The sequence below is a fragment of the Corythoichthys intestinalis genome, chromosome 10 (genome assembly GCF_030265065.1).
Source record: "Corythoichthys intestinalis isolate RoL2023-P3 chromosome 10, ASM3026506v1, whole genome shotgun sequence".
NCBI classification, from domain to species: Eukaryota; Metazoa; Chordata; class Actinopteri; order Syngnathiformes; family Syngnathidae; genus Corythoichthys; species Corythoichthys intestinalis.
Window position 1 is genome coordinate 8,546,883 of NC_080404.1, and position 24,192 is coordinate 8,571,074.

The 24,192-nt window shown below is 38.3% G+C and overlaps 1 protein-coding gene across 2 annotated transcripts in view; it reads left to right on the top strand.

Annotated features, from left to right (window-relative positions):
* Positions 1-24,192, top strand: part of LOC130922557 (adenosine kinase-like) — a 51,010-nt gene that overhangs the window by 24,807 nt on the left and 2,011 nt on the right. For both annotated transcript variants that reach the window (XM_057847385.1, XM_057847386.1), the window contains 4 exons: positions 2,091-2,169; positions 2,265-2,437; positions 2,784-2,892; positions 11,320-11,490. In XM_057847385.1, coding sequence (XP_057703368.1) covers positions 2,091-2,169; positions 2,265-2,437; positions 2,784-2,892; positions 11,320-11,490 — 532 coding nt within the window. The remainder of the gene's footprint in view (positions 1-2,090; positions 2,170-2,264; positions 2,438-2,783; positions 2,893-11,319; positions 11,491-24,192) is intronic.

Consider the following 24,192-nt stretch of genomic DNA (forward strand, 5'->3'; position numbering starts at 1 on the left):
CATAATGTCTAGAGTCGTTTCTCCAAGTTCCATAGCAGCAGTGTTTAATCGGGATGTTCTTTTTTGAAAGATTACCGGTAGAAAACGAGCAGTAATAGCATTGGTTGTATGCGAGCGCGCTTATATGTTGACCCCCTACCAGTTTACGACGGTGGTCTAAAAATAGACATGCCGCATCCTCTGCCCCTTTCGAAGAGGAGGGATATTAGAAAGTTGGGGGTTTTCTGGCCAGCAGCCGCTGTAAGTTATGTAAAAAAGACGTCAATGTTGTGGAGGTGGGGAGCACACCAGTAATTTTGCTTCTAAAAATCAACTGCATCAGAGTGAGCATAATATTAAACTGTGTGAACTTGCTAACCTGCAAAACTCGAGTATGAAGCTGCTAAGAAGTTTCTTCCCATACGTTTTTTCTACTGTTAACGTTAATTAAACTATGAGAAATGTCGTAAACTCTGCTGAAAACTATAGAACCAGAAAAATGTGAGCAAGAAGCTGCTTAGAGAGACTGTTTCACAGGAAATTGTTGACAGTCAAAATAACACATGCTGCTGCTATTGTTCTTGTAAACTACCTGCTTTAGAAGAAAAGATGGCTAGAGCATGTTATGACTTTACACTTTTGAAACCAAATACTGTATCTATTAGTGCATTTATTCAAAAGGATGTATTAATTTCTTACATGATTCATTAAAAAAATATTTTTTTTATTTGCAGCCGATGCAGACATTTTTTCAGATAATCTTACTTTAATCATAATCAAGGTAAAAAGTTTAATTATTCCCGATTTAGATTTTTTTCCATAACTGTTCAACCATCTGATGCACTTTCGAGATGAAAATAAGGGAGAACAAAATGAAAGAGTTAACTAAAGTAGGGATGCAGCTATCGATTATTTTAGTCGTCCATTAATCGATGAACCAGTTGGTTCAAATAATCGAGTAATCGGATAAGGAACATGAAAAATTAAAATGCTGAGCCTCAAATGGTACAAAACATAAGTAAATGAGGATCTATGTACAACAACAAAAAACAATTGGCTAACTTACATAAAAGTCCACTAGCTAAAATACTATAAAATGCTAACTTTTTTTTCTTTTACAATGCTCTTAACCAACGGTTCAGACACATATTCCCACAAAAAGTTAGCTTAAACGAAAAGCTAAAAACATCTATAAACTAAATTACGAATGCATTAAAAAAAAAAAACATTAGCTCAAGCAAAAACTTAACTTATGTTGGTCTTAACAGGGAGCAGCTGGATTCAGCCATTTGACACGAGGCAGACCAGAGGGCAATGTATCCACCCAAAACAATAAAATCAAATGCAAACACTTTAAAAATCAACCACAAGACCACTTTAGTTAAACAAATACTCGAAGCAGCAAAATTTAATTAGAATCTTTTTTTCTTATCGAATACTCGAGTTAATTGATTAATCGTTGCGGCACTAAACTAAAGCACTGTATTGTGGTAAAGGACAATGTAGGCTAATATGTACTTCCATGTATAGGTTAAGTAGTACTAAAAAATATTTTAAAAAAGGGGTAATTCCCCCATTTTAAAAAATGACTTCTAACGGAGTGGTCTTTAGACAAATGTTTATTTTTTGGATTCTTAGATGGTTAAGAGATTATTAACAAGTTTGTATTTAGTGTGTACGTTAATATAATTTATGTTCAAATATTGCAGTTTAAATTTGCTAATAAAATCCAGACATTTATCCTGGAAGTTTTCCAAATGATTTTGAAAACAGGTTTGAATCAAATGGTGTATCACCTGAACCAATGCACATGAAAGTTAGAAGAAGATTAATTTGCATTGATCATTTAGCCTCTTATTTAATTAGGTTCATATATGTGAGAAATGTAGCCCTGACCCCCGTGTACCCATTCTGTTTGATCTTATTATAACGTCCCGTCCCCAGCAAACGTGTAAATACAGGTAATGCTGTTATATCGTCCCTGCCAATGTTGAGACCACTCACTGCCATTAGTGAGTTTGGGTCCTCTCTTCTGTGATATATTATAATTGATCAAGTGTAACTTAAGCTGTCCTTTTTATTTTTTATGTTTTCTGTTTTGTCCCATGCAGGTTTGATGAACTAGTGAACAAGTTCAAAACGGAATACCACGCTGGGGGAGCCACTCAGAATTCCATTAAGATCGCTCAGGTTAGTCACTCTCATCGACGTCCTGCTACACTCACCGCTTCGGTTCTATCGTTCATTTCAAGTGGAGTGGTCATTTACGCTGTCACCTCGTGCAGTGGATGATCCAAGAGCCTCACAACGTGGGCACGTTCTTCGGATGCATCGGCCAAGACAAGTTTGGAGCGATTCTGAAGAAGAAGGCAGAAGAGGCACACATCGACGCTCACTACTACGAGCAAGACCAAGAGCCCACGGGCTCGTGTGCCGCATGCATCACTGGAGCCAACCGGTAAGGTTCACGCACAACTTTGATTGATTTGAAAGATGTTTTTTTTTTTTTTTTTCTTAGTATTTACGATTGTGATCCATTTTGACTTCATTTTTATGTTCACGTGGTCTACATTTGTTTTTTGTTTCCTTAAGGTTTAGAAGGTCAGTCCATTTGGACTTTTTTTTTGTACTTTTTCAGTTTATAAGGTTTACACTTGTTTTTATTTAAATTTAGGATTTCAGGACATTATATTCTCTTCTAATTGGTCTTAAATTGTCTTCAAATTGTCATGAAAACTGTAGGAACCCAGTATATGGTATCCTCTATGATTTGTTGATCTCTCGTGTTTTCTTATTTCTTTAAGGTCGCTGGTGGCTAACCTGGCTGCTGCCAACTGTTATAAGAAGGAAAAGCATCTGGACCTAGAAGAAAATTGGAAGCTGGTGGAAAGAGCTAAAGTTTATTATATTGCCGTGAGTACTAACGTGTCAATGTCACTTCAAAAAAGTTTGGAAGTATTTAATCTATGTGAATGAAATCACAAATTTGTTTGTTCACACATGCCACTATAGCATTATAATGTGACTCCACTTGTATTAGAGTTGTTTTTGGCAGCCCTTTTAATTTTTGTCTTTGTCTTTTGGAAGAAAATACTTATTAGTCATATTTTAGTCATTTCAAAATGTGTTCGTCTTTGTACAGTTTTAGTCGACAGTTACTCAAAATGTTTTCGTCTGCAAAATTCAAAAGATTTAGTCCAAAAATAAAGGTTTCCAACAATTTCAAATAGAGATGTCCCGATCCGATATTTGGATCGGATCGGACGCCGATATGGGCAAAAAAATGCGCATCGGTATCGGATCGGAACACGGGAAAAATTCCGATCCAGTTTTTTTAAAGTCCGGTCCGGGTTTTCCAGCGCACCGATTTACATAATCGATTCCAGTTTTTGCCTTGGCTTCCCTAAAATCCGGTCCGCATTTTACGGCACACCTTCAACACACTACATTTACATTACCATCTCCCAATTTACCGAGAGACTTTATCGGTAAAAATGTCAGCTGTGTGGGATCATTTCACCTTAAAGGACGACAAAGACGAAGAGGCACAGAGCAACATATGCCACAATAAAGTCAAGCGTAGTGGTAAAGCTGTAAGAAGTTTTAATACAACCAACCTAATCAAGCATTTAGCAAAATACCATCACAAACAATATGAGGAGTATGTTAAGAAAACCGAAGACAAAAAGAAAGGTCATACGCAACTAGCACTGGCAGAAACTTTTGCTATGCCTGACAAACTGGCACTCGACAGTCCCAAGGCCCAGGGAATAACAAGAGTAATTGCCGAATAATTCATTCTGGATGACGAGCCATTATCTCACGTGAGTAAAGCCGCACCATCCAACACGTGATTCGGCCGTGGAAGATTCGAGAACGATTCACAAACATCCAAATTCCGATTATTGAAATATGTCAAGTAAAGCGGAACTAATACACAGCGCGGTCTTCGGGACGCAATGAGAAACTGACCGCATTGCGTCCCGAAAGTAAACAAAACTTGTCTTAGACCCGGGTAATGCCAATGCTCAACTCACGGCTTTAGCTGGATAAAAAACACAAGAATACCTGACTGCTGCCGACAGCCGCTACAAACTACGTCAACGTCGTTTTACTGGAGATAATAGATATCATATGTATATAGAACTAGATGCTACACGAGAGACTCGACTGCGTTAGCATGCGTTAGTAAACAGCCGCCATCTTAAAGCAGAAGACTTCCCTAGTAGGCTGTTGTGAACCTTCCAAGCAAACCTAATTAACTTTTTATCTAAAATACCCCTAAATTGGCAAAATCTTGACTTGAATCTATCTTCCAAACAGTTTTAAAACTTTCACATGTCGAAAGTAGACAGAAGGGAAATTATGGAATAACGGGAGCAATTTTAACAACTTTAACAGCTGATTCGCAAAATTAAATGAATTGAATGTAGTTTAAAGCTGCTGATACAGAATGGGGACTTGAGTATTTTATTTACTGTTTTAAAATGTTAACTTGATACTGAAATAGTCGTTTATTTAAACCTGACAGGCTTTTTATACAATTTTTGTAACCAATGCACGAAACATTAAAAGCATCTAATAGCTTGGGGGATTTGTGGGATTTTCCACTGAGGTTGTTGGTGTGTTTTGCTTTTTTAAGACAGTTTACAATATTATTTGCACGTTTTACTGACTGACTATGCCATTTCTGTTTGTTATTTATAATGTTTTGTGTTTGTCACTGAATAAACAGGTCAGTTTCTTGTTACCAACCGTGTTATTCAAACTCACCTAATTCAGCTGGCTAGTTGTTATCAAGAGTACTAAAACCTTTTTCAATATGAGTCTGACAACTAAGTAAGGAGGCTAAATAGCTTTAAACTTTAACACATGCTCAGATAGGTCAGTATCGGTATTGGATCGGAAGTGCAAAACAATATTGGTATCGGATCGGAAGTGCAAAAAACTGGATTGGGACATCCCTAATTTCAAATGAACATAGAAAGACAAGCGCATATTGTAGCGTCTACAAGGACAATGCAGACTTGGTGATGATAATACACACTCAGCAGGAAAAGCAGTACAGTGATCCCTCGCATCTTTGGCTTCAAACTTCGCACCGTCAATCCATCTCTGATTTTTTTTTTTTCTTCAATTTAAAAAATAACAATAGATCAGCTGTCCCGAGCAGATCACGTTGTCTCACTATCCCTCCTGCTGCTCTTTATTGGTTAGGCAGTGCACTGGAGTTTCTTATTAAAGTTAATAATGATTGACAGACGTTAAATGTTTGATCTTGCCACAAATGCCTGGAAGCCGAAGCTTCAAAGCGCCCCATACGTCAATCATCGTTTAACTTGTTAAACAGTTGCTGTGGCAACTTATTCTGTGTAAGTGGGCAGCTTTAACGGATTTGAGTGGACTCACTCAATGACGCATTTATTAAAGATAAGCATTTTTTTTTTTACTTTATTTTTGTTTAGAAATCATTTGGTGAGACAGTAATATGTTTAAAACATAATTATTACATCGGACGATATATGTATATAAATATATATATACAGGGGTGCACATAAGTGGTCCGCATGCGCGCATGCGTACTGGACATAGACAAACGCGCTGGCCCTCAACGGATTCCATACGCTTTTGCGTACCGATGGCTGACCACTGTATTTGCAGTGGACACGAGAAAATAACTTCTCAAAATGTCGAAGAGGCAGGCCACACTGAGTAATTACTTCCGTGTTCCCCCACCCCTGTCAAAAGACAGACAGACGACAGAGACGTCACAGGAGCTACCGAAAAAAGTTTGCTGAGTTTGCTTTTGCTGAAAAGTGGCTACAGGAGGTACCATGACTGCAAATGATGCTCGCACGGAAATGCGGTACAAAATGTGCCTTGAGAATCCCAATGTCGCCGATAAGAGCAGCGCATTTTATGTAGGGTCAAAGAATTTCAGCCATCCAAACTTTGAAAAGCACGAAAAAAGCAGAGCGCATGTGGCAATCAAGCAAACTATCGATGTCAAACAGGACTACACTAGCCCTATGGACAAGTGGCGGAATAAAGGTAATGAACAGCGACATGCACTGACAAACATGTTTTTGTTCGCATTTTACAAAGCTAAACATGCACGTTCAATGAGCTCTTATGAGGAGGACATCCCACTTTTAAAAAGGCTTGGAGTTAGTGTGGGAGCCGCATAATGCCCTTTATTTTGAATTGGTGCTTTTATGTTTATTTCATTACATTTCACTTCAAAGTAATGGCAATTTTGTTGTGCCAGTTGATGTTAATCAAGCATTAATTGTTAATATAATTAATTAAAGGTAATTGGCTCTAAGTAAAGCTTGTCATAAATTTATCGCATCAGGCGGGTCGGCTCAATGAGGACCAAGTCACATCTCCAGGTCCTCCTCTGAGAACCTGGGCAAAAAAATTATGTGCACCCCTGTGTATATATATATATATATATGTATATATATATATATGGCGGAAAACACAGACAAGACTGAAAAAGCAGTTTCTGCTCTTGCACCCTTCTCTAAAATAAACTACTGTATTTTAAGCCAAAAGATCTGTTGTGTTTGATAGAACAATATGTCTATTTGCTGCCATAGCAGATTCATGGCGCATGAAGCCCCCAGACTATTTTCAATTAGTCAGTTTTATCCTGAAAACGCAACCGCTTTTGTTTCAACCTAGGCATAAAAAGAAGGTAAGTAATCGTATTTATTATTCGAAATGTCTGTCGTTTTTAGCTTAGAATCATTAATTGATGTCTCATATTTAGTTTACAAAAAAAAACGACTTGAAAAAATTATTCACTCGCATATTTTAAACTTTTAAACAAATCACGTCACAATGAAAAAATTGGCGTCTGTAAAAAAGTCACGGATATCTACCTCATAACTATTGCTTAATTGTATTTTTTTTTTTCGTTACTGTCACATTTTCCCCAATATTTTAGATGATAAATATTCGATCCAAACAAAGAAAAATTGAAAAATGACGTTTAAAAGGGTAAATATATGAAAAAGAAAATCTTGACCGCTCCTTTTTGTCTGCGATTTTTGCATCGCGACCCTTGTTATATCACCATGTTTCACCCATAAAATCCCCCCAAAATCCGGCTGTGGCCATTCACAGTTGTGTCTTGACACTCGGTGATACATGCTACATGGAGTTTTTGAAGGGAAATAAGGTAACTACGCGATAATATCTAGTTAAAATCGTGGCGTCTTTAATTCTGCTCTCGCCTCCAGTTAGGGTTTTGCTATTTAAAAATTTTTTTTTAATTTTTTTTTAAATGCCCTCCTGTTTACAATTTTTCTTCCCCCAGAAAATTTAGATTTTAAGCTTTCCAATGATGTATCATATCAAAAAATTTTGAAAATTAGCCAAATTGGGGGTCTCAGAGTGGAACTTAAAGTCTCCTGAGTGTTTTCCGCCATATATAGATATTAAGGGTGTAACGGTACATATATTCATATTGAACCGTTTCGGTACTTGGCGTTCGGTTCAGAACGGGGGCGTACCAAACGAGTTTCTGACGTAATGTAACCCTTACTTTTCGAGGCTGTGAGTGGATTGGGTTAGTTTCTTTGTGTAGATTATATTTACTCCGTCTTCCCTACCATAATGAGGACCAACACAGTAGGACAGTAAGAAACGTCAACGGCGTAACAACGTGGCCGCCGCGAGAACGCAGTGAAACGCGGGCATTAGAATCAGCCAATGCACACCAGTCACAGTGCGGCCGCGTGTTGAGTCCCAGAAGTGGCTCAACGCGATGCACGCGAAAACAACGGCAGAGTTTATTATTTGACTCGAGACACGGCCCTCCTGCGTCAATACTACTAGCTAGCAGACCGGGCAGACCAGAAGTCACTCGTGTAAAAATACGGTGGATCCGGTCGATTTTCAAACTAATATGCAATTGTAACCCACTTTTTGAGTCCATCAGATCTCTTGAGTGGTAGATCGGGGCACAGTTGACTTGTCTTTGTTGATTTACAGTTGTCTTCTCTGCTATAATAATACCCAACACGGCCCCATACTCAATACAAAACCCTCCTACCACAACAAAACAAGTAGGAACTAATATTCACATAGGAACTAAAATTATACAACATAAAATATACAATATAAATGTACATCACATTTGTAAAATACAAACACATAGTAAAATAAATAATAGCCCATTTAAATAAAATAAAATAAATTGAAATGAGCTAAACTGTATTTAAATAATAAGAATAATATACAGATCCCGCTTACACAATTACATTTATTAATTTCTCTGTGACGCTTTAACTTGAGAAAATCCACCAATAAAGCTTTTGAAAACCGTTTATAAGAAAAAAAAATTCATTGAGGCATTTCATTTATAAAATACATGTTAAAATCTTTGTCATTGGGATTGCTTTTCTCTTTAGCACAGGACTTCTTTTTTCTTCTTGCTTTCAGAAAGAAAGCTGACCAATACGCGGGGTCTGAAAGGCGAATTGTTGTTGGATTATCTTTAAATACCCGCTACTTTTTGAGCAGAATTCTGGCTTTGTATAGGCTACTGTTCCTATTGTTGAAAGCACAAAAGTGTGTAATAAACAACTAGCACATTTATATTTTGCATTTTGTTTTCTTTCTGTACCGAAAATGAACCGAACCGTGACCTCAAAACAGAGGTACGTACCGAACCAAGATTTTTGTGTACTGTTACACCCCTAATAAATATATAGATATATAAAAGTTTTTTTTTTGTTTTAAATTAAAAAAGTGAAAAAACAGGTCTTTTCACTTATCGCGGTGGGTTCTGGACCCCATTAACCGCGAAAAACGAGTGATCACTGTACATCATTTTCAATTAAACCTACCTGGAAGTCACGAACTGGATGTAAAAAAATAAATAAATAAATAAAAATAAAAAATGCTGCCCAAGCATTTAACACTGGGAAGTCTGAGATTTTGTTGTTGTTGTTATTCTTAGTCTGGACAAGAGTTGCAAGCAATCAGTATTTCCCAGTAATTGCTTACCAACCAAACAAAACTGCTGAAATGTCCAATTAGCTAAATGCCATTTCGCCAACTGGCTCACCTCTAGATATACTGACCAGAAAAGCCAAGAGGCTCTGCTTTAGGCTGGCCAGTTTTTTAAGAGGACTCTCTCCATTTTGAAGCTAATGCTAACACGAATTCAAATGCTATGTTAATGCTAGGAGTTACATTTAGCGTCTCACCATCACTCAGCTCAGACGTTTAAAGAGCATACGACACCAGAAAAAAAGTCTTAAATGGCATTATTATGTGAATTAGAATCATATTTTGAGACGATTCGACCATATACAACAATTTAGCAAAGCGCAGATGACGAGAAATTAGTCTTTTAATCTGCCTGTTAGCCACGCCTACAATTATAGGGCTTTAGCGTCCCCAACAGGTGGATGACGTCAGCGGTAGACTAGGCTCATCCGTTTTACTATTCAGCCCATTGAGGGGGAATTGTTCAGAACGAGGAAAACGAGACGAAGAGAGCTGCAAAATGTCATTGTTTCAGTCTCTCTACTCCCAATATTTTTACAGGATATTCTTTTTATCCAAGTATTTTCCCCAAAAGCTATATAAATGGCTTGAGAAGGACCAGTCAGCCCGTCGAGGGGGAACTATTCACAATGAGGAAAACGCGACGAAGAGAGCGGCAAAATGTCATTGTTTCTGTCTCTTTACTTCAATATTTTTACAGGATATTCTTTTTATCCAAGTATTTTTCCCCAATAGCTATATAAATGGCTTGAGAAGGACCAGTCAGCCCGTCGAGGGGGAACTATTCACAATGAGGAAAACGAGATGAAGAGAGCGGCAAAATGTCATTGTTTCTGTCTCTTTACTTCAATATTTTTACAGGATATTCTTTTTACCCAAGTACTTTCCCCAATTGCTAAATAAATGGCATGGTCATGACAAATAACTTGTGCTAAATGGAATATAAAATAATAAAAATCCATTTATTCAAGACGACATGGCAAAATTACTCCATAATGGTCAAAACAGTCGACTTTACCTTTACTGTCACACCTGCCGAACGATATTTTATGACACCTAAATCGGACATATGTCATTTCCCTTCCCCGGCTTCGGAGAATGTAAACAGACCAGAAGGAGTGACAGCTAGCCGACATGCTAACCCGAACCGAGGGATGTTTCAAAGTCTTCGAAGTGGAAAATCACACATAACTAGCCTGGATTATTTGACATGACGACCCGGTTGTCGAGTTTCTTTGCGGATCGGCAAACCGCCCGGCGGAGAGCAATTTACAGTTCGTTCCCTGGAGGAGGGTGGCTGGAATTGTTGTGTAGCTAACGTGCTAACAGCTAACTGCTAATGAGCGTGAGGATAGCTTTTTACATGCCTATCAATGATCAAACGTAAGTAGTCCTTTATTTAAAGGAATTTTATAGTGTTTACTTTGTAATCACTGTATTCGTATTTGACATAATACAAAACAAGATGTTTACTCACTTCCTTGTAAGTCCAATGGTCCCACAGTAATTATCCACGGTGAATGGGAACCTTTTGAAACTCCAAAAAGGCGCATACGCCTCTCCCGCATACAGAATGATTTTTCTGCAGCCGTTTGGCTGGCGTGATGCAAAAAATAAAAGTATTAATCCGCAAAATGAGCTGAATCCTTCGTCCTCATACACAACAGTACACTGTAGCGTGAAGAGGACGTCTTCTACCGTACACGTCACAGCGCCCTCCTCCTCAATGCGAGACCGAAGCCGGAAGTCACTCATTTTCCTGGCGCGGGATTCAAAAAACTAAATAAATATAGCGATCGCTTCCACACACATCCAAGCGGTCCATATCATTCAGGAGCATAAAATACCGCGTGTATTATGAAATAAACATGCTTTTTCGTGTCACAAGCACTTTAAAGGCTAAAGCAGCATTGCATACTCTCTCTTGCCAAGATAACAAATCTTACCGTGCTTCCAAACAAGCTAGATGGAGTGCAGCCTAGCTTGAGACACATCCTAAACTCCGGTGAGGAGGGAGAGGTGCAACACATATTACGAGTGACACGACCCAAACACTGCTACAATGCAAGCTGACGTACTCCACGTACAATATGAAAATGTCACGCATTGTGAACGTATGACAGAAACGATGTTGCATTTTCGTCTCGTCAGGTGAAAACTGGCATTTGTCTTGTTATGTTCTAGTCTTCCAAGCCACGATTTTGGCTCGTCATCATCATGAAAAATTGTTCTTCGACGAAATATTTTCGATATCACCATTGTTGTCGAAAACAACACTGATTTGTATTAATGCAGTATTTGACTGTTTCCTTCTAGGGTTTCTTCGTGACAGTGTCTTTGGAGTCCATGCTAAAAGTGGCAAAGCACGCATCAGAAAACAACAAACTGTTCTGCCTAAACCTGTCTGCACCCTTCATCTGCCAGTTCTTCAAGGACCACCTCATGCAGCTCATGCCCTACGTGGACGTGCTCTTTGGAAATGAGATGGTAAAGTAGCTTCCTGATTAAATATTTGAAAAAAATGTGCATGTTGATTGCAAAATTGCAACGAGTTATTGTTTTGCTAGTGCAAAAACCTTTTTTTTTCTTTTAACCACAGCTTACCTACAGTGCCTTGCAAAATTATTCGGCCCCCTTGAATCTTGCAACCTTTCGCCACATTTCAGGCTTCAAACATAAAGATATGAAATGTAATTTTTTTGTCAAGAATCAACAACAAGTGGGACACAATCGTGAAGTGGAACAACATTTATTGGATGATTTAAACTTTTTTAATAAATAAAAAACTGAAAAGTGGGGCGTGCAATATTATTCGGCCTCTTTACTTTCAGTGCAGCAAACTCACTCCAGAAGTTCAGTGAGGATCTCTGAATGATCCAATGTTGTCCTAAATGACCGATGATGATAAATAGAATCCACCTGCAGGCATGAAAATCTCTCACCTTTCGGCGAAATTCGCCGTTTTGAAGTCAAAAAGGGCGACCTACGTGAATTGCGTAGATCCGAGGAGAAATTCTTTTTGGGAGGAGGGGGGGGGGGGGTCGGGAGGTTTTATTTAATTATTATTATTATCATCATGTGATTAACTTAGTACGTAAACTGAGCACTTAAGAACACAGTCAGCAAATCCTTCTTGATGCTTCGCTGACGAGAACCAATCATCGGCCCAAGCTGCGTTCCATTATTCCAAACGCGCGCACTCCTTACGCGTGTACATGGAGTGCTCGGAGAGCCTTCGGTTGCATTGCAAACCAGCGAAAACACAAAGCAGGCCTTATCCACATCGGGGCAGACCAGAGCGCAGCATACACACCTGCCTGTATTTGCCAGCAGATTGAATTTGGTGAGTAATGGTTTCAATCGTTTTCACATTTTGCGATATAAAAAAGTTAATGCCATTCGTTGCAGCTTGCGTTGAACACTGCCAGAGCTAGCCAAATCTCCCATGAAAAAAAATTGCTCCCGTTAAATTGGCGTCAAGCTTGTGTATTTAGCGGTAATATAAACGAAGAAACACACTGTTGAGTCAAATTAAGCGGCATTCTCTCGGATGGAGGGGGCGCCTCACATCGCTCCCGTCGTCATCCGGAGACGCGTTATTTTCGGCTTGGATTTGAGCTGACGGCCGGTGTCGGCACAACAGCGGCCCGACGAGTGGTGGGAATGAGTCCTGCTTCTTAAAGCTTTTCAGAAATACAGGGATCCCTCGTTTTTCGTGGTTAATGGGGACCAGAACCCGCCGCAATAAGTTAAAACCGCGAAGTAGCGCCCCCCCCCATTTTTTGTGCGTGTTCAATGCATTTATTCAGATTTTACATTGGAAAAAAGATACATATATATAAGACATGTTTTTTCACTTTTTTCACCAAAGTATCATTTATAAATGGTTTTCAAGCACTTCAAAATGTAAGAATTATGATAAGTTTTAAACATGTTACTGCCCCACCGAATTATTTTTAAACAAGAATAAAGTAGTTAGAAAATGCTTGGCTTTATTAAAAGCTTCATAGTGAGTCTACTCAAACCCTCTCAGGCTTTGGTAAACGGTGATTGGCACATGTGCAAAGTTTTTCTTTTTATATATATTTTTTTGTTTGAAGCAACTTATTAGATTGAATAATAAAGACACAAATGTCCTAGCCAAAATGTGGCCCAAACGCAAAACATTACTTAAATGGAAAAATTTGTTTCAATCAAGAAAAATAGTTTTCAAATGCTTTTTTTGTCTCAAATTTATTATTGCAATCAGAAACTTTTTTTTTTTTATTGAAGCTACTTTTTGGGATTAAAAGTATATACTGTATTTTGATTGAAGCAACTTTGTTTTTGATAGAAGTAACTTTGTTTTTTGATTGAATAATAAAAACACAAATCTAACTCCATCGTTATTGAGTGAGAAAGAAATTAAGAAAGCTTTAAAACTAAAAGCCACCGGGGAGTCTGTTTGTTTTTTTAAATATTTATATTTCATTACATAGACATGCGTCGTAGGGAAGGGAGATTGAGGGATAAAAAAAGGAGTTAGATGAGGCTGCTAAAGGCAGTGGATACCTCATCAGCTGGGTGAATAGCAGACCTGGTAAGAACAAGTTTGCAAGGATAGTCGGGTATTAAATCCAATTATAAACACAATTACAATGTTATTTTTCTATAAGATTTTTATGTCATTGCTTTATTAATCATTAGGTGCTAGAGTTGTTAAGTATGGATAATAATGAAATAATAGTTTTAAGAAAACTGTGCTGTTGGTGGCTCAGTGACCATCTCATGTGGTTTGTTCTCAGATGAACAAGTTGAGGAAGGAAGTTTTGATGCAGACGTTGAAGGAAGAAAAGAGGCAGACTGACTGAGTCACAGCCAGAAAGTGTTGATGACAGTTTTGATTTCTATTCACCTTGCCCCCTCCCAATTAAAGTATGTCACAGTCGCAGCCAATTATTATCTAAAGCTGGTTAAAATTTAAGTTATGTTTTTTTAAGGTGTATTAAATACTTGTTCATGTGCCCCTTTTGATCTACGAGCACCCACCCCTCCACCGGTCTCTGCATGGCCCTGCTGAAACACAGTGTGGGTCGACAGAGCTCAATATTTTGTTGGGGTGTACAATACAGTGTACTGGAACATATTTCCTCCACACCCTTTTCACCTTTTTAACCCCTGACCCATTTTCATGCCTGCACCTGTGTGTAATCAAGTCTCCGTATAAATGCACCTGCTCTGTGATAGTCTCAGGGTTCTGTTTAAAGTGCAGAGAGCATTATGAAAACCAAGGAACACACCAGGCAGATCCGAGATACTGTTGTGGAGAAGTTTAAAGCCGGATTTGGATACAAAAAGATTTCCCAAGCTTTAAACATCTCAAGGAGCACTGTGCAAGCCATCATATTGAAATGGAAGGAGCATCAGACCACTGCAAATCTACCAAGACCCGGCCGTCCTTCCAAACTTTCTTCTCAAACAAGGAGAAAACTGATCAGAGATGCAGCCAAGAGGCCCATGATCACTCTGGATGAACTGCAGAGATCTACAGCTGAGGTGGGAGAGTCTGTCCATAGGACAACAATCAGTCGTACACTGCACAAATCTGGCCTTTATGGAAGAGTGGCAAGAAGAAAGCCATTTGTCAAAGATATCCATAAAAAGTCTCGTTTAAAGTTTGCCACAAGCCACCTGGGAGACACACCAAACATGTGGAAGAAGGTGCTCTGGTCAGATGAAACCAAAATTGAACTTTTTGGCCACAATGCAAAACGATATGTTTGGCGTAAAAGCAACACAGCTCATCACCCTGAACACACAATCCCCACTGTCAAACATGGTGGTAGCAGCATCATGGTTTGGGCCTGCTTTTCTTCAGCAGGGACAGGGAAGATGGTTAAAATTGACGGGAAGATGGATGCAGCCAAATACAGGAACATTCTGGAAGAAAACCTGTTGGTATCTGCACAAGACCTTGAGACTGGGACGGAGACTTATCTTCCAACATGACAATGATCCAAAACATAAAGCAAAATCTACAATGGAATGGTTCAAAAATAAACGTATCCAGGTGTTAGAATGGCCAAGTCAAAGTCCAGACCTGAATCCAATCGAGAATCTGTGGAAAGAGCTGAAGACTGCTGTTCACAAACACTCTCCATCCAACCTCACTGAGCTCGAGCTGTTTTGCAAGGAAGAATGGGCAAGAATGTCAGTCTCTCGATGTGCAAAACTGATAGAAACATACCCCAAGCGACTTGCAGCTGTAATTGGAGCAAAAGGTGGCGCTACAAAGTATTAACGCAATATTGCACGCCCCACTTTTCAGTTTTTTATTTGTTAAAAAAGTTTAAATTATTCAATAAATTTTGTTCCACTTCACGATTGTGTCCCACTTGTTTTTGATTCTTGACAAAAAATTAAAATTTTATATCTTTATGTTTGAAGCCTGAAATGTGGCGAAAGGTTGCAAGGTTCAAGGGGGCCAAATACTTTTGCAAGGCACTGTACTTACTATGTTTTTTCTACTTGCACACAATTTTAAATAGAGTAGCCATATTCTTTGTTAAAACAAGTGTGTTAGATGAACATCGTAGTCAGAGTCATGTGATTTTGAGATTATGCTGATACAGAGTCCCGATCCAATACCGGGGGGAAACAAAATTTAAAATTGTTTAAAATGTATTTTAACAAAAGGTCCAAACATGTTACGGTCAGTTTTCCGTTCTTTCTGTGAGTGTTGCGGAGTATAAGACTATTTTTAGAATATTTTTGTTTCATGTGGCAATGTTATTGTATTTCCGGATTATTTTGTTACTTTTTAGCCCTTGAAAAAAACATATATAGGTAGTCTCCGGGTTTCAAATGAGTTCCGTTCCTGAGCTGGCGACGTAACCCGAATTTCCGCGTAAAACGGAATTAACCCTTTAAGTACCTCTAAATCTCAAAATAACTATCCAAAAACATGTGCTAAATGTAATTGTACTGTCCACGCCAAGACGTTGGAGCTAAGTCCGAGCTAGACGGCAAGCTATGCTCCAAAAGGACGATGGCGGACGTCCGTGTGGTTGGCTTATTTTATTCAGATGCTTATGACATCAACACTTACAGAATGAAACTAAAATTCAATTAGTTTCATCTTCAATAACAGCAATTCAAAATTGTGTTTGTGACTAGCTGCTGATGCAGCAATAACAATCCACACAAACGATTAGCATTTATCAGTTAGCGTCCAAACATTCGGTTGCGCGAGTTCTTCGTGTGTGCAAATGCGCTCTTACTCGCGTGTCGAAGTACTACCAGCTCTATGCTTCCTGGGGGAAAAAAAAAATGAATGCAAAAGTCAACATTATTAAAAAAACACACAGACACACAAAATTACTGGAGACAACTTAGCGGACGAGACTCCGGCGTTCTAAAGTCGAAATCATGTAAGTAGGGTACGTCGTATCCCAGGGACTACCTGTATATGTGTGTGTATATGTATATATATTTTTTAAAATTAGAAATCTGATCTTTTTCACCTGATTCCGATCCTCTGACATGGTATCCGCGGGGTCTTAAAAAATCCTAAATCCCTGTAAACTGAATAATCACTAACCTTATATTTACAGAACATCGAACAAATTATCAAATTGAGATGTGGTTTCCATTTGTTTCTTCTGACATTCTGTCTGCAGCCCCTCCTAGTTCCAAAAAGAGCAATCTTGCCTTCATCAGTCTACAAAATTGCTCCATTTTGCTCTTAAGCCAGCCAAGGTCTCCTTTGGAAAATTGCTACCACTTCAGCGCCTGTGTTTTTTGCGCGACAGCAGGGACTTCACTTTGGTGCTTTCATGACTTCCAGACTAATTGTTGAATTGTCAAGGGAAATTGTGAACCACCATTGCTAAGCACTTGAATAATATTGAGAGGGAAAATTTATTTGCATTCAAGTAAACTGTTTCAATACCAATTGATGCCTGCTTTCGACACGTGCCTTCTGTGTTTTCTTTGGCGACAATATGCTTTGTCTCTAAGCCTGTCGCAATATGCAATAATTCCATTTATCGCACGATAAATAAAAATGAAGGCGGTAATTTTTCTGCTGCGATTTATCGCCGCGCGTGCACGCGTGGGTCAGATGTGCTGTTAAAAGTTCAGATTCCTTGTTACCAATGACGCGAAATGCATCTTCGTTCCAGGTCCGGCAAAAAATAGCGCCGGAGCCAATCCTTTCCCATCATATCCTATTGTTCAACGTATACCAGCCGCGTCAGTGCCACGGATTGACTGCGGACCATCTCCGGAGTGCCGGAGCCCACCCAGTGGTTCAGGCGATATTCTATTTTTGCTCAAGACGCATCTGCCCAACTGCACAGCTAAATGGACATGATGAACAATGAGTGACAAATTAAGAGCGCTGTGCTTCAAACTCGTCCTGTTTATGAAAGTCGATTGTCATATGCTGGTGTTGTGCAGTAATGAGCAGATGTGACTTCTTTGGCGTTTGCTAACTTTTTTAATGCGCGCACACACTAGATATCATGAAATAACAAACTAGATGTGCTACGTTCCATGCCATTGGCTACGTGAGCCCAGAGTGATGATGGGACACGTAGTCCATATACTACATCGATTAATTATAAACCACCATGACTGAATGGAAGTTAGGCAGGCCAAATCAATTCATACCAGTGACTATAGATAATGCTGCAAATATTGTTAATTCAGTACGTGACACAGATGGATTCGGACCACAAATAGCACATTTTGCTCATGTAGTAAACCTAGCTGCTAAGAGAGCTGTAGCAATCAACAGTGTCCCCCACCCCCCTCACTTTACAAACAGTAAAGATAGTTCTTAGCCCTTTTATACAAAATTTCTTCAGATCAGTAAGGAGTAAGCACATGAATATTATGCACTAAAATGTATGTTTATATGATAGCAATTTAGTTTTTGCTCGTCAGCTTAAAAAAAAAAAAAAAAACGAAACAAAAAATACTTTTTTTTTTTTTTCCAGAGCATTACATGTATTGAATCGAATCGAAAATCATGTTCCCCATATCTAAAAATCATACTGAACCGTGACTTAACTGTATCGTTGCATCCCTGTGGAACACCATAGGAGAAGCAATGAGGGGAAAAGTTTTCATTTGCCTAAATGCATAAGTTATTAAGTGCAATTTTATTTTTTTTCTTGAAAAACACATTTTATTTATTCTGCGTTTCTCTGCAGTGTTAATATTGTTGTCTTTTGCTTAAGAGGGATGGGCTATCGTTTTGTGATCTTAAAAACTATTTTTGAATTTAAGAGTAAACATTTATCGCGTTTAAATGGGTGTACTTCATCTATTAATATATACTGTATTCTCAATTTGTAAATTGTTTTTTAAAAAATTGGGGCGGCGCAATAATATCGCATATCGCAATAATTTATGAGATAAATTATCGCACACTAAAATTTGTTATCGCGACAGGCCTATTTGTCTCACAGTTAAGTCACATCTTCCCACTAAAAAAAATGATTACCGTTAATTTTATCACTATAAGGCGCAACTGACTATAAGTCGCCACCCGCCAAATTTGGCTTGAATGCGGTATTTGTTCATAGATAAACCGCACTGGACTAAAAGCCACAGCCGTTGGCACTGTCTTATGGGATATTTACACCAAAAGATATTAACCGGTAACACTTAATTTGACAGCGGCATCATACGACTGTCATAAGACCGAATGAACCACAATGAAGCTTTGAACCAATTGGCAGCAAAGCTTCATTGCTTCAAGAAGCTTCATTTGGCAATCACGGCTCCCTTGGGGGAGACAGTCAACCTCTGCTGCCACCTGCTGTCAACACTGTTTTGTCCAACATGCCTCCTAGCATGCATTGCAGCACTACAGATGTAAATAACAATCAAAGTTCATGTTCTGTGCTAATTATTTCTTCGGTTACTGTTCCAGTTTCATTAATTGCTGGTTATGGTATTTGGTAACGCTTTATTTGACAGTGGTGCCATAAGGCTGTCATCAGACAATCATGATTATGACACTGTCATGAGCATTAATGAATGCTTATAAAAGATGTCATTTATTGTTATCCGGCAAATTATCTCTCTTTTGATTGGCTGTAAAAGATCCAAGCTGGACATAAATGGAGTTGGTGACCTAATGACAGTGACCTAGTGACACTGTATGATGCCGCTGTCAAATAAGGTGTTACCAAATACCATTACTAGAAATTAATGAAACAACTGGAACAGTAACCGAAGAAATAATTAGCACAGAACATGAATTTTGATTGTTATTTACATCTGTAGTGCTGCAATTCATGCTGGGAGGCATGTTGGACAAAAACAGTGTTGACAGCAGGTGGCAGCAGAGGTTGACTGTCTCCCCCAAGGGAGCAGTGAAAGCCAAATGAATAAATCAACGAACAAGCCGCACTGGACTCACGCAGTGGACTGGACTGGAGCTGCAGGATTCAAAATGAAGGACAAAAGTAGCGGCTTATAGTTAAAAAATTACGGTACTCTGTGGTTGTATGGAGGTAGATTTGTGTCTTTATTATTCAATCAAAATATATATTTTCAATTTAAAAAAGCCAGTTCAATTTAAAAAAATGTTTGAATGAAAAAATAAATATGAAACTCAAAAAAATGCATTTGAAAACTAATTTTCTTAGAATTTTTTTGTTTTTTGTAAAGTTTTTTTTTGTTTGTTTGTTTGTTTGTTTGTTTTTGTTTGTTTTGTTTTGTTTTGTTTTGAATGAAGCAACGTTTTTGATTGAAGTAATGTTGTTTTACGTTTGGGCCATATTTTGGCCGGGACATTTGAATGTAATATTCAAAATAAGTAGCTTCAAACAAAAAAACTATTAAAAAAAAAAAAAAAAAAAAAAAAATCAATCAAAAAAAGGAAAAATTTCAAATGTAGAAAAAAAGATTTTGAATGCAAAAAAATATTTGAGACTCAAAAATTTGCATTTGAACACTTAATTTTTCCTTGATTGAAGCAATCCTTTTTGTGTTTCGGCCATATTTTGGGTCGGACATTTGTGTCTAAATCATTCAATCCCCCAAAAAGTTGCTTTAATCAAAAAAAATATATTTTCAATTTTAAAAAAATAATAATTTGAAAAATAAAATCGCCCCATATGCTTATTTGAAGGGAGGGTCAGAGGCGCTGTACAAGCATGAAGCAGAAAAACAAGTTTGCGAGTTAAAAAATATATAAATAAATATCGAACGGCCTTGCGATGCAAGTATTGCGCATCCGCACATCGCAATGACTTTTTTCAAAAGATATGTTTTTCAGGCTTACTCCAGTGCGATTATTTTTTTATTTTTTTTTTTTTGCCCGGTCTTAATTGTGTATTTTGGCTGGTGCAACTTATACTATACCTACAACCCCAAGCAAAAAGTATGGAATCGCCAGTCTCGGATGAGCACTCACTCAGACATTTTATTATGTAGAACAAACTCTAATAAAAAGCTTGAAAAAAATAATGAATTATTTCAAAAGTGCAACTCTCGAGCATTCAGAAACGCTTAAAGAAATGAATAAGAAACATTGTGGCGGTCAGTAAATGTTGCTTTTATAGAGCAAGTGTAAGAAAATAAATATAGAATCACTCCATTCTGAGGTAAAATATATGGAATCATGAGAAAAACAAAGAAATAACAATCAAAACACATCTCTAGTATTTAGTAGCACCACTTCTGGCTTTTATGACAGCTTGCAGTCTCTGAGGCATGGACTTGATTTCATTGACTTGATCAATGTGGTGCAACTCTTGGATTGCAGTTGCCAGATAATCCTTGCAGGTCGGAGTCTTGCTGTGGACCATTTTTTTCCAATTTCCACCACAGGTTTTCAATAGGGTTGAGATCTGGGCTATTTGCAGGCCATGACATTGACTGGATGAGTCTTTCTCCAAGGAATGCTTTAACACTTTTAGCTCTGTGGCATGATGCATTGTCATCTTGGAAAATGACATATTTTCAATTGAAGGGATAATAAAGCGGTCTAAAATTTCAATGTAAACTTGTGCAATTATTGAAGATTTAACCACAGCCATCTCTCCAGTGCCTTTGCCTGACATGCAGCCCCATATCATCAAGGACTGAGGGCAATTTCATCAGGCAGTCATCTTTTTAAGTCTCACTGGAACGGCACCAAGCAAAAGTTCCAGCATCATCACCATGTACAATGCAGATTCTTAACTCTTGCAAATGATTCGGTCCAAGAAATGTTGAACGGTCTGTTCTCCTTAGTTATTATTCTCTTTTTCCCTTTCTGATCCATGGCCCATCACACAGCACCGTTTTGTTTACAATAGCCACATGCCTGGCATCCTGCTGATAGAAACGTGTCGCAGGCTATGACACAAATCTTTGTTGACAGAAATGTTGAAATTTAATATTTATTCTACACATTTTTACAGCATTGGAGAATGTTAACAATGTTTGTGTCATATTTGTCCTCCTACAGAAGCCATATCAAAACAAAAAATATATTTCCCTCCCCATATTTTTCTATTTTCAAACATTTTTTAAATGCTCCAGAGACCCACTACGGCAGTGCTAAAGCGCATACGGCTCCTAAAACACGGGCTGCCGACTCCCGGTCTAATATGAAACCGCCTTAAAGCAGTAATGTGAAGTAAGGTTGGCCAACCATGTTTTTGAATAATATCAATGGCTGAACAATTATAAGCATATTTTCATTATTTTTTTAACGCAACCCTTCCAGATTCTTTGTTTAACCCATAGCAACGCTCTTGACAACGAAAATGCTTTTCTTCGACAATCTTCGGAAATCTTCGGAAATTACGTCACACCGGAAAGTGCGAGGGAAGTCCGCCATAGAACAGTATTGTTTGTTACATTGCTTCTCTGTAAGATGCCACGGCGGTGTGTGGCGATGTTTTGTTCTCACTCAAACGAAAAGTTGTATGAGTGGCCAAAGGATAGCAGGGCACGTAAATGGACATCTTTCGTTCGCACGAAGCGAATGAATTTCACGCCATCATCGAGTAGTGTTCTCTGCTGCAAACACTTCGAAGATGCCTGCTTCCTTAACTGGTCTGCTTATGATCAAGGATTTGCCAAAAAGTAAGTGTGATTTTTGGATCGATGACTGATGACTTTGTCAAAGCAGAGCTGCCAACTGTTGTGGAATGAACAGTATAAGCTAGCGACGTTAGCCGAAAATTAACTCGTGGCAATCCCCGATCATAGTTGTTGTTGCGTTCGCTAGGTTAAGCGTGTTTAAATTGTGCGTCATCTACGATCTTGTCCGAAAGGGTTAATCCGCTGTCATTTGTACGGTTCGGCGTTTCTTTCACAGTGATCGCTTGATAGCCTTCTAGTTTGTGTTTCGTGAGAGCCGCTGACAGGTGACAACTTGACAGCTTAGCGTGTTGGCATTGAGTCAATCTCGCAGCGAATCAGCGAGCGGCTCAAGTCACGCAGTGAATCATGGGAATTGTAGTCTCGGGACAACACTGAAGTGGTGCTTTGTAATCAGTTCGCTTGTGTGAAAAAACTACATTTCCTCACGCCATTAGACGCCACTTCATGCTGAGAGCTGTGCCGAGCTGTTTTCTTACTGCTAGCTCCATGTGTTAACAAAGAAAGTTGTCAGCACGTCGTGTGTTCAATACATTTGTAAACAAAAAGCTCATAACAAGACACTATGCACGATCCGTTTAAGAGACGCTGGAGTAGTAGGAGCGAGGGGGTGAGATGAAAGAGAAGCAAAACTTTGCAGTCGAATGTGGCGGCAGTCCGCTATTATTTTGTTTTCTTATTGTTGCCACAATAAAGTGGAGAAAGCCATCAACGACTCATCTCCTTCTTTCCCCCAAACGTTTTTATATTATTATTTTATATGCACGAGAGCTGCCGGATTTGCCAAAATGAACATGAAGTCTAATTTTTTTTTTTTTTAACAATGTCACCTGATAGACAAAAACATAAAATTATGTGTAAATGCCTGCATCTTCCAATCATGAAAATAATAACAGCCTATATCTTACCAATCTTGTAATCTCGATGGGTCTTGTATCCATTCCATGTCAGGTAGTCTAGGCACATTGTTTGCATCCTGATTAGCGTCTGGCTAATACATGTTAGGTCCAACATAAAATTCCAACCTCCTCTTCTTCCTCTAACTCTTCAAAAACTTGGATCTCCTCCCTTGCGCTCGATCTATCGCTTATATCGCTGTTTGAATCATTGTTTGAAGGGCTTTGTGTGGCGGCCGTATGTATGGAGCTGCCATCGCAGTTCCCGGTGTGACGTATCACTTCCGGGTTCGTCCCCTTTCAGGCTCGAGCTTCGGAAGCACGATTATTTTGTCTACGGCTGTCCCAAACGACTAATTTTCTCCCGATTAGTCAGCCAACTATTTTTACGATTAGTCGACTAATCTTATAATTAAAAAAAATTTTTTTTTTACTAATTTAGCATGAAATTTTGTTGATGCTTGTCAATTCACAAAAACATTTTGGAACACTTAAATTCTGATTAAAGTACAAATAAACAGATAAATAACAATAATAAATCACAAATAAACAATGAGTTCAAATGCTGATAGAATTAACTTGTGCAAAAGAATGGAATGTAAACAGATTCAGAACACTGACTTCACCTTTCCAAAATGATTCAAAACAATTCTTAAAAAAATACCTAGCATTAATATTATAGTATACTGTAGTACTATATATAATAGTATTACAGTAATTATTCATTGCCAATCAGAATTTTCATAAAGGGTGTCATTTTAAAGGTATTCTTAGTGTAGAATCTGAGGTATGTGTGATTAACTCCGAAATCGTTATTTATATGACGAACATTACATGCTTTATTTTGAAATGTTCACCGGAAGTACGTTCGCTATACCGCTTTACACTCCGCAAAAAAAACACTTTTTGTGATTGCATGTGTTTTCAGTAATAGATTTTTTTTCCTTTTGCAAATGCTGTTAACCAGCGATTTTTCATGTTTGAAGTGTCACCTTTTAACTGCAAGTTTTGGAGAAGGCTGCCTGTTTTAAAGCCGGCTAAAGTAGGTAGTCTTTTTTCCCCATTCACCTCAATGTAGCAATGCTAACGTATATAGTGTTTAATGTCGATGTGTTTTCTTATTTTGTATGTCTGAACTTTAATTCTACAGCGTGTTGATGAGAGAAAAGAACTGGAGTCTCATATGCCATCAGCACGCACG